Source organism: Myotis davidii, unplaced genomic scaffold (assembly GCF_000327345.1).
Source record: "Myotis davidii unplaced genomic scaffold, ASM32734v1 scaffold238, whole genome shotgun sequence".
In the NCBI taxonomy this organism is placed as follows: Eukaryota; Metazoa; Chordata; class Mammalia; order Chiroptera; family Vespertilionidae; genus Myotis; species Myotis davidii.
In genome coordinates, this window is record NW_006293779.1 from 2964227 (window position 1) to 2975617 (window position 11391).

At 51.9% G+C, this 11391-nt stretch overlaps 1 protein-coding gene across 2 annotated transcripts in view; it reads right to left on the reverse strand.

Moving 5' to 3' along the window:
* Positions 1-6511, reverse strand: part of LBH (limb bud and heart development) — a 32258-nt gene extending 25747 nt beyond the window's left edge. The window contains exon 1 of one of the 2 annotated variants that reach the window (XM_015566347.1): positions 6426-6511. Coding sequence is in view for 1 of the 2 variants with exons in the window: in XM_006767425.2 (XP_006767488.1) it covers positions 470-495 (26 nt within the window). In the remaining variant the exon portion in view is untranslated. Of the gene's footprint in view, positions 1-469; positions 742-6425 lie in introns of those variants that run through there. The other variant, XM_006767425.2, reaches the window with a different exon arrangement.
* Between the last annotated feature and the right edge of the window lie 4880 nt (positions 6512-11391).

Genomic DNA, 11391 nt, shown 5'->3' on the forward strand with positions numbered 1-11391 from the left:
GGTTTCCCGCACCGCACCGAGCTCTGCAAACGCCGCCTGCACCAGCTCAGCCCCGTGGCCGCCGGCCTCAACGCTAAGACTTGAAAGCAAACAAAAAGAAAAAGGGGAGGGGCTCGAAAAGAGCAGCAGCCCCCCAGAACAGGGCAAGGCTCCTCCACGGGGAGATTTATTAGCAGGGTTCAGACGTGACCCCTGGTTCTCCCCGCCACCCCATCACCAGCATGTATACACCTTCCCAGACGCCCCTTAAGTGAGGGCTTTGAGTTCACTTCCTTTGTCTCTACGCTCTCAGCACCACCTCCCCCCACCCCCATCTTTGCAACCTTGACGTTGACTCCTGCACGGGCTTGGGCGGTGGGTTAGTGCCACGCCGCCGGCTCCACTCGCACCCGAGCTGGCACGAGTAGGCGCCCGGACCCCGTAACCACGGCCGCGAGATGGATGCCCGCCGAGGGCGCAGGATACTCACCAATGAATGGGGAAATATACAGACATGAAGTCCTAGGGGAGGTTGACCCACGCCCTTGTGATTTAAAAACGGTCACTGCGTCCCGAGTAAGGATGGCACGGGCGCAGACAGGCCCGGCGGGCGGGGGCAGGCGGGGAGCAGGCGGCGGAGTGCGGGCACTGGGCGTCCGCGGTCCGTCTTCCGGAGACAGCCCCACTGCCAGCTGCCTCGGCAAAGCAGACGGAGCTCAGGGTTCTCCACTGAGCTCGCGGCCCCACAAAGAGCCCGGGAAGTCGTATTTATAGGGGCGGAGGCGGGGCCCGACCCCGAGAGGCCCCGCCCTCCCTCGCCCACTCCTGGAATAACGTCACCAAAATCATGAATGGCTTCAGTGCTTGCAGATCCCGCGGGCGGCAGCTCGGGGGCGCGCTCGGCCCTGCTCCTCGAGGGCCGTGGTTTGCTGCAGCTTCTAGTCCGCCCCCCTGCCCACGACTCATACACGCAGACACGCGCGTGGAGACGCCCGCGCGCGCACACGCACGAACGAACTGGGGCTGGAGTTCAATGTCAATGCCGCCTCGAGCTTACAAACCAGCCCGCGTTGGCGCCCCCTCCCTGCACTCACCCTTAGGGACTTGGGGTCGCAAGGACCCTGGGCCTGAGGAGGGCGCTGGACCCGCGCCTCCGGACATGACCGCCTGGCGACCGTGCTGCGCTGCGCTGAGGGAGGGCGCCATCCCTGGATCCTGGCCTCCCGGCACCAGCGCTCTCCTTTGCACTCACTCGCCGCCCCCAGCCCACACCTCGGACCCTGCTTCAGCGTCCATCCCCCAAACTAGGCCTCTCCTTGGCATCCTCGCCTGCGGCACCTCGATCGCTGGTCCCCTCTATCCCTGGCAAGCTGCGTGGAAATGAGAACAGCGCTTAACGAAACACTGGGAGGTGGGAGGGGACACGGAGCTGGGGGGAACCCGAGGGGGTCGCGTTAGCTTTCGAGGTGCTAGTCCTGAGATCCATGGAGTGTTTTGTTTATGTGAGAAAGAAGTGTCGTCTTAGGGTTTTTCCATTGGACACACACAGACACGCGCGCGCGCACACACGCACACAGCAGCGGCGCGGTGCCGGGGTGCGGTGCGGGGTGGGTGCTGCTCAGCACACCTCACCGGCCTTGGCTCCTAGATCTGCTCCAAGGAGAAGAAACAAAGAGCTTCGGCGGGACCCCTCCACACTGCCCTGGAATCGCAACTCCAAGGGTTTGTCCAGGCAGGCAGCCTGCACAGCCCCAGAGCCGGGATGGGAGTCTGCCCCTCTGTGGCTGGAGTGCATTGCTTCATACCTCTGCTCCAAAAACTCCTGTAACATGGCTTTATAACCCTGACCTATGTGTGTACTTGGAGGACGTGTGTGTGTGTGTGTGTGTGTGTGTGTGTGTGTGACGGAGGGGGGGCAGGTATTAAAAACTTGGCAAATTAAAATGCGCTTTAAAGTCAGCCAGCTCTTTGAAAGGTAGTGAATGTATTGAATCCATGTATATGCACTTAAAGGTGGAAAGGAATAATCTATCTCAAGTAGAGGCTGATAGGTATAATGGTGAGGGCGTAACCGAGGTGTAATTTCCATCAGACCACCTCATCTATAAGAATGGATGAGTATTAATTATGTATATAAAAAAGGATGGATAAGAATAAATAAAAGTAATTTTTGGTATTTTTAGTCATTCATGTATACAATCTGAGTAAAAACTGTACTTTCTAGGAAAATGCAGCTTCAAGACCAACCCCCTAGTCGCTCCCTCCCAGCAGTGAAATTCGGGAGCTTCTCCCCACCCCCCACCCAAGAGTTAAATCAGAAATTGACTTGCCCTTCCAGGTACCACCCGCATTCTGCTCCTCTGGGGGAGGTGTCCTGCTGGAGGGCAATGCTTCTCTGGACAGGAGCTGATGGGGGAGGCTCCAGGTGTGGGCTGACTGCTGGGGACCGGCTGTTTGTGCCTTTTGCATAGGATGGGGCAGCTTCTCAAAGACTGGGTATGACGCTGTCATTTACGCAGGTAACCAAAGGAGAAGCCAGTGGTTTCTAGGCTGGGACTCTGGGAGCCCTGAGCTAGGTCCTGGGCAAGCAGCACTGATGCCTCTTGCCATGTCTCCCCAGGAGCCATCCCTGGCAGGACCGGAGATGAAAGGACTTGTCTCACGACTTTCACGTACCAACAACCCCACATTGTATATTTGTGATTATTGCTTTGTGAAACTTCCAAAACTCGGAAAGAGACCCTCCTCACACACATATATAACCTTGAAGTGTCAAAATGGCCTCATAGAGGAGCAGAGGGTGGGTAGTAAGACCTCCATCAGCAGATATCTGGCCTCCGGAAAAATTCCCTACATTGGAGAAGACTGAGGTGCCTACCCTAAGGGAAATCTTCTATGAATGCCCATTTTAAGTAAATTAAACCAAGCCTTGGGCTGTGACCCCCAAATCTACACTTTCTGTTTCCCTTCTGAGACCACAGTGACACATCCATTCATTGGAAAACACGGGAGGCATGGGGCTGAACTTGGATACAACTATAGCAAGTATGCCGTTTCTCAATCATAATACTTTATATAGCGCCCTGTGGTTTTTCAAAGCATTTTCATAAACTCGGCTCCCTAATGAACATAAGAAGAGTAACACAGCACAACGAACAGCCCCCAGTTTACAAATATTCAAACTGAGGCTGAAATAAATGAGGGGATTTGCCAAAGATCACAGAGCTATCCTGTTACATTGTTCTGGGTTACAGCATTTCCGTCAGATTTTTAAAGATAGGGGTATCGGTCACGCAGAATGACCATTTCTGAGCTAGGTTCCTACCCCACTGCCTTTGAATAAATGAAGAAAAAGAAACCCCAGGGAATGAAGTTACTTAGAGCCCAGAAACTTAGAGCTGAAAGAGACCTTCCAAATCACCTAATCCAGTTTCCTCATTTTACAGGTGAAAAGACACCTAAGAGATTGAATGGCAGGTCCAAGGTCACCAGGCTATTAAGTGGTGTAGATGGAACCTGAACGCAGGCCTTCGGGGGATGGTCAAATGTTCTTTCCACCACAACCCTACATCTCGCATTGCACTTGCCAAGAAGTCAGCAGCAGAAGTCAAATACACGATCTGGACTCTCTCAACCACCTCAGCCAACCACCAACATTTAATGAGCATCTCCTATGTGCAGATCAATGAACTAAATACGCAGTTAAAGCCCTCTGCCTCCCACCTTTGTCCCAGGAACTAAAGGGTTGAATTGCAATTCTGCTTCAATAAAAACCCAAGTGTAATCAGAACTGCTTTGTTTTCCAACATTACACAAGTCCAGTTTTCCAGCTCCTTCTCTCCCTCACCTAAAATAAGGATTTAAAATAATAAAGGTACTGAGCTTGATATCTTATTAGAGTTACCACTGGTGCCACTGTGCCATATATGGAGGACATGTAGCTAATTATTCCTCGAGTAAAAATGTCCCCATTAGCCCTAAACGGTTTGGCTCAGTGGATGGAGCGTCAACCTACAGACTGAAGGGTCCCAGGTTCGATTCCGGTCAAGGGCATGTATCTTGGTTGTGGGCACATCCCCAGTAGGGGGTGTGCAAGAGGCAGCTGATTGATGTTTCTCTCTCATCAATGTTTCTAACTCTCTATTCCTCTCCCTTCCTCTCTGTAAAAAAATCAATAAAATATATATATTTTTAAATGTCCCCATTAAAATTCATTTACCAACATATTCATTCCCACACCTTTTCTCCCCTCTGGTCTGGGGAAAGACAGTATTGCATTTAATTTGCTGAGTCGTGGGGCAACTGTTTCTTCGGTTAGCTATAACGAACTTCACTGAGTAACTGTTTGCCGAGGCACACCTATAGCTGTTAGCATATTTATGCCTCACGATAACTTAAAGGCATAAGCACCATTACTCCATTTTACAGATGAAGGAAGAGGGGCTCTGAGACGTTAAGCAACTTGGGCAAGACTGCAAGGCTCTCGAATGGCTGAACCAGTATTTGACTCTGGGGCTTATTTGTTCAAAAGCCTTTCTCACAATACTGCACTTATCCTGGCCTCTGTGGTTTTGTTTGTTTTAACGGCTGAACTATAAACTAGATACAAAAGTGCTGGTTCCAATCGCAAAGTCCAGAACTACTGGTGTCCATTATTGGGGACCAGTTAGCAAACTAATCAAATTTCCCACCCAGGGAATCTGGGAGCTTCTTATAGATATCAGTCAAAGGTCTGGGGTTTAAGAAGAAGAATAAGAAAGTGAATAGGAGAAGGGGCGTTTCTAGCCAATTTTTCGGTGAAACTTGTTTGAGTACATAAGAAATCTGAAAGGCAAGAATGTGTGTGGGTTGATGTGAGGCTGAAATGAGATAATGTTATGAAAACACTTGGTGAGTGGGAAAGCACTGAGCAGACACATGGCTTGTTTTTAAGGTGTTTGGGGGGTGGGGGGGAAAGAGAGGTTTCAGCAGAGTTGATTGCATCTGCTTCAGTGTTTCACTCATTTTAACCACAGACCGCCCCATTTTCCCCTGGAGCCCCTTGACTGAAGTTTCCAGCTTTGGGGGGGACAGAGGCAAATAGTGAAGCTCTGCCTGATGGGCACCGCTGTGGTCCTGGTGTCCCAGCATCTCCCCTCACACCCCCTCCAAGTTCCTCCAGTCTTTGGGGCCTCCCAGCAAGTGTCCAGCTGGGTTCTGGACACAGGATGGAGGGGCAAGGCCTGAGGGTGTGAGCAGGCATTCCCATCTTGGCTGTTAGGGAATTAGCAGTCCACAGCACGAAGCAACCCAAACCCACCGCACAAAATCCTCCAGGCTCTCATTGGCTTTGCTGGAAGTCCGCGGGCGAGTTGAGTGACATCTGTGTCTCAGACTCCTAAAGCAATAAAGCAGGCAATAGACGTCTCTTTTTAGCTCTCAGGGTGTTCATAAGGCTGAGAGAAAGTGCTTCTATAAATGCGCTAGAGCAGTGGTTCTCAACCTGTGGGTCGCGACCTCTTTGGGGGTGGAACGACCCTTTCACAGGGGTCGCCTAAGGCCATCGGAAAACACATATATAATTACATATTGTTTTTGTGACTAATCACTATGCTTTCATTATGTTCAATTTGTCACAATGAAAATACATCCTGCATATCAGATATTTACATGATGATTCATAACAGTAGCAAAATGACAGTTATGAAGTAGCAACGAAAATAATTTTATGGTTGGGGGTCCCCACAACATGAGGAACTGTATGAAAGGGTCGCGGCATCAGGAAGGTTGAGAACCACTGGTCTAGACTGAGGAAAGTGCTTTGCAGCCTGTGGGTACCCCCGCCATGTGCCACCTCAGCGGGAGCCTCCTTCTTTCTACCCAGATCCATCTCACCCCCAGAAGAAGTCTGGGATCTGGCAGCTCATGAACTCTTGCCTTTCCAGATATCAAAGAGCTTGAGCCCTGGCTTTTTCTTTATTTCTCTCAAGGGGCCTTTGAACCAAAGGGATTTTTCAGAGAAAGAAAACTCGATGGAATCTTTAGGGTCCAGGCTGTTAAAAGAAAACACTAAACCTGGAACCAGTTCAAGGCTTGCGTGTCCAATTAAGGAAATACTCACATTCCTGTCCCAGCTCTGACCCGAGCATGCTTTCTCTCTCTCCACAGCTCCCCAGGAATGCACGCTAACAGCCAGAGGAGAGGTTGCTATCACCAGGACACATGTCATTATAGCCGGGGCTCCTGGGGCGGGCTCCCGCGGGCGGATACCTTCCCCAGATTAGACAAAGAGCACGGGCCACGGAACAATCCACATTTCCTTCATTCCTCTCTGCCCTTCCACCCCACCCCCACTCCTCCACCCCACCCCCATGCCATTTCACCCAAATTCTGGGCCAGAGAAACTCCACTGTACCTTGGAGGTAGGGGGGAAGGGGGGGGGGATGAAAAAAGAGGAATACACTTACAATAGTTGCTTGTGAAGAAAAGCACTTTCAGTTTTCTTTTCAAATCGACAGGATGTCGGCTAGCTTCCTCCAGGGCAGCTGTGTCCCTGCCGATTTCACGCCCACTGCTCCTCCGCAGAGGAGCCCTGTGAATTATGCAGAGAGGACCAGCTCCTCCGAATGCCTCTGCCAGCTCCCGACCTGTAACCCGAGCTCCCACCCGCTCGCTGGAGTCCCAGGTGTGCTTCACACCCACAGGGCGCCCAACCTTGAGATCAGATAGCTGGGTCCATGTTACACCTCCGTGCCCTTTCAACAGTCCTCCTGGCGGGTAGTGAGCACCCAGGATGGACCAGACCGTGGTGCTTCCAAGGAATCGCTCTCGGACAACTTCTGTTCCCTCCCATCTCCATCACCCCCAAGCATTCCAAACACACACACTCGCTGATAGGCCAACACAGCTTTAAGACGTTCTCTAAATTGCCCTGGGGATCAGCTTCAAGACGTAATCATGAGGCTGGGTGAAAAAGGCGCACTTGCTTTGCAAGAGCAGTTTGCGAAGAAGACCCAGAGTCTCCATCCTTCCTACCAGATGTGCTGCTCCCAAGTTCCTTTTCTAAATAAACCAGGGGCTGCCTCTGGAGCAGGGCATGGTGCCTCGGGGGAGACTGGGACGACCAGAGACCAGCCTCCTGTAAGATGGACCTATGATAACTGCTGCAGTAGAGGCATGTGACCATGGGGGGTGCTGTGATTACTCTTGTCTTGGGGCGAGGGTGCTGACCACCAGATTGTAAACTCTGGAAAGGTAAGGATTGAGTCTGTCTTCTTTACTGCTGTACCTCCACCACCTGGGAGAGTGCCTGGCACCTAGTAGGCACTCAGGAAATATTTGTTGAATATTTGAGCGAATGAATGGCATCAGGAGAAGCTCAAGAGAAAGGATGCCACTGAGCTGGCCTCCGAGGATGAGTAGAAGAAGCCAGAGAAGGGCCATCCTAGCAGCAGGGACACCACAAACAAAGGCACAGGGTTGAGAACCTGCCAGGGGTGTGCTGGGAAGTGAGCAAAAGAATCCAGATCATGGGAGGGGGCACTGGAGTCCCCCCCCACTTGCAGGCCGCATCCTAACTGGGATTCTTATTTGTTAGTGAAGCGCCGTGTGCTCTGCAGAAGGGACCGTGCACAGAACTTCTAGCAGGAAAACACTTGTGTCATTTGTATTAGCCAAACCAATCCAGTTTCCGTCACCGGTGCATTATTTGAGTGAATATCAGCATGTCTTCTGTGGTCGGTGCGGCCCAAGCAGAAGTGTTAAATAGGTCAGATTGGGTGTATGAAATGTGTGTCCTGAGACTTCCCCTTTCCATTCCCTCTTGTTTCACACTTCTCTTCGACCCGCCCCAGGCACCCACTGATCTCAAAACAACAACATTACAGCTTCCCAAACTCCAAAACCATCGGTTTTCAGTTTTCATTTCCATTGACACATTCATCTGACAATCCTTCAGCTCCATAATCTCAGGCAGCTGCCAGGCCAGCGAACTTGGTCTGACAAATCAATTCACACTGTGTTGAAAATGACCTGCTCCCAATACCTCCCAGGCCTCGGTCCAATAGCGGCATTCAGGCGGGGTGAGGGGGTGTGAGGCAAGATCTCTGTGGTCTCCGAGGCAACCGATGGTTCATGGCTAATTTACCAAGTCTGAGGGGAAACCAAGCCAGGGGAAGACGGAGAAGGAAGTGAACCCCTCAGAAGGGCTGGGTGGGTGCAACCCGTGGGCACCCATCTAGAATGGCTTTCTCTATTGGTCACAGGCCTCTGGAGGATCTGATTAGAATCCTTGCTCTCAGCTGGGATATGGCGACAACATTTTAACAAATTACCTGCAGTGACCAATGAGAGGGGAGTAAAAATGGTCTCAGCAGACCCTTTTCTTCCTCCCTGCTTAAGAAGGGACAGAGCTTCAGCTGAAGGGGACTCCTACAAGTGGGCCCCGGGCACCCAGTGCCCTTGCCCAGGCCAGGCCAGGCCCGGAAGTCCAGGGGTGCCCCGGAGAGGTGGCCCTGACCCACCACAAGGTCCTGCGCCAGCCGGAGCAAAGCCGCTGACAGGTGATAGTACGAAAGGCCAAATGCCTTTTCACCAGCTTAACGAGGCCCTCGGGCAGCGGGGCTTTCCTGAAAGTGTCTAAGCCCAGTGAGCGACAGGGTGGCACATGACAGGCCTGGGAGAGCCAGTGATCGGACTGTCTGTCAGCTGCTGAGGACAGCAGGGCAGCTGGCTTCCCACACCTTCGGCCCTGACTCCTGAAGCCTGAGGACTCCCCAGCTGCCTCTCAGCCAGCGCCTGGCTGTCTTGTTCCTTCTTAGCCAGGCCTCAGCTTAGGAAAGGAAACCACATAGGTGGGAGGCAATTCTCCTGAGACTGTTTTCCAAGTTAATTCTTTAATTCCTCCGATGTCACTATTGAAAAAAGCTAGAGCATTTTGTGTGTTTGAGTCTATGGGGTGGCGTTCCCCACTCCTGGCCAGTCCTCCCTCTCACTTGGGGGTGGTGGGACAGTGCATCAATGAAAGTCCTGACTCACTCCCATTGAGTCCACACTAGACAGGGCCCCCTTCCCACACACACCAGGGTCATTCTCATGGAATTGCATGGTCACCATTTAAAAAGAAGAAACTATAAACACTGATGAATTATACACCACATGTGATGTCATCTGACATGCATAATAAGAGAACAAACAGGTCTTTTCACTGGTCCGGCCTCAGTTTACTCTTCTGTAAAATGGGCCTGCCCTCAGCTCCTCGCTCAATAGGGGAGCCACTGTGGCAAGCACTGGCCCGCCTTGGCAGGTGCAGCATTAAACTACTCTCTGTGGGATCTGCTTGAAGATGAACAGTAAAGAAGGGAAAATAAAAGCCACATCAATGATTTTGTTTTGTTGCCTGTTAACAGGAAAACTTAGTAGAGTCAGAAACCCCCTTTTGTTTGCTGGGGAAGAGAGGCCACGCCAGTTATCTCAGGAGAGAATGATGCCAAATACAATGCTTGATATCCCGACTCTCCCTCTTTGCAGCGCATTTTTAGAGTATTTGCACCGGGCCTCACACTAGCCAACGCCTGGGCTGGAGGCACCCAGGTGTGAGAGTGGCCGCATTCAGTGGCTGCCCAGGTTAGCCCTCGCTGGCAGGCTCGCAGTCTCCCACCTTCACAGCCCGCCCTTCCACACGTGGGGACACTGGCATCTTAAAGCTATTTGTTCAACAAAGAACATTAAGAAATAGCGTGGTGGCGGCTGCCAGCAAGTCACCCGGCCTTTTGTTCTCGGGACCTCCGCATGTCCACACAAGCACATACCCTTGCGTGCCAGGGGCATCGCGGCAGTTGAACAAGTGCTCTGTTTTCTGGATCCAAGTTGGGGAAATAACACTGACCTCAATCCAAATAGAAACAGAAGCCTCTCGTCCAATTCACTTTGCTTTACCACCTTTGTTTGTGTTTGGGGATTTGTCACAAGCAGCAACGAACACCTCCCAGTGACTGCAGGGGAAACAGGTGTGAGGGACTGGTGCGATTCCAATATACCTGCCTTCTCCTCCCCCTCCTCCGGCAGAGTAATGGCGGGGAGCAGCGGGAGGCATCCACGGGGGTGACCTGATAGTAAGAAAGGAGGGGTGAGTAGGAGAGAGGAGGTCAGCAAGGGGCTGCTGCCGTGGCCCACCAGGGAGGCGGTGTTCGTGGGAATGTGGGTGATGTGGGGAGGCAATGCGAAGGTGAGGCTTCAGAACTTAGCAACTGTTTGGATGCGGGCAGCCTCTGAGCCCTGGGTGCCAGGCCCGGCTACAGACTGGGTTCTTCAGTGGCAGATGCAGAGATGGGGTTTGGGCCCAGCATGGATAGAAGGAAGAGGGGAGTAGCAGGCTGGGCCGAGAGAGAAGTCTAATTGAGATGCGGGCTCCACAAATCCCAGCCAAGCCTAGGTGGACCTTCGGAGCGAATATTTCCTGTCCAAGGGTCCTGCATTGCGACAAAATGCCTGGGCCTTTGTTCCCCTGCCTCTCCCGTCTTAACTGCGGGCTGTCCTGCAGAAGGGCATGGTCTCGGGAGAGGGGCTCTTTGCCACAGAGGCTGACCTTGAAGGAGCTGACAGCTGGAGGCAGCTTGCTGACCACTCACCACAGCTGGGCAGCAGGTCCTCTCCTGAAAGGGGATCCAGGTGACATGATTTTATTTCCATCACAGACCTCGAAGTTCACAAGGCTCCTTCATTGCCTCTCTGCCATTTGCCATGCATTGCAGAGGGGCTAGCTGGGGGAACCCTCAGAGAAGGGACGGATTAGAGCAGTGATGGCGAACCTCTGACACGCGTGTCAGAGGTGACACGCGAACTCATTTTTTTGGTTGATTTTTCTTTGTTAAATGGCATTTAAAGATATAAAATAAATATCAAAAATATAAGTCTTTGTTTTACTATGGTTGCAAATATCAAACAATTTCTATATGTGCCACGGCACCAGAGTTAAATTAGGGTTTTTCAAAATGCTGACACGCCGAGCTCAAAAGGTTCGCCATCACTGGATCAGAGGCTAGTCCATCTTCCCCTTGTCGCGGGCAACAACATTAGGACTGCCTTTTCTCAGTTCTGACAGTGAGTGATGAACTCAAGGCCAGTACTTGGTCCTCCGGCTGGCCGGCCTATGCTTACCCCAAGAGAGAAGACTGCTCTGTGCTCATCAAGTCACGGTGGGAAGATCATTGCTCCCAGACTGTAAATGGGCTACATGCTGTGTCCTCTGTCTTGCCCTTCAATGTCTTTAATTTTGCTGGGAGTGCTAGGGATTCATGCACTGAGTGAGGGTGCACCAGACCTGGGGGCAAGACTAACTTCAGATTCCCAGAGAGAAAGGGTGCGATGGGGTGCTTAGAAATGGCAGATTACCAAAGCAGTTCCTTGCCTCTGATTTCTATCCTGGGACTAAGT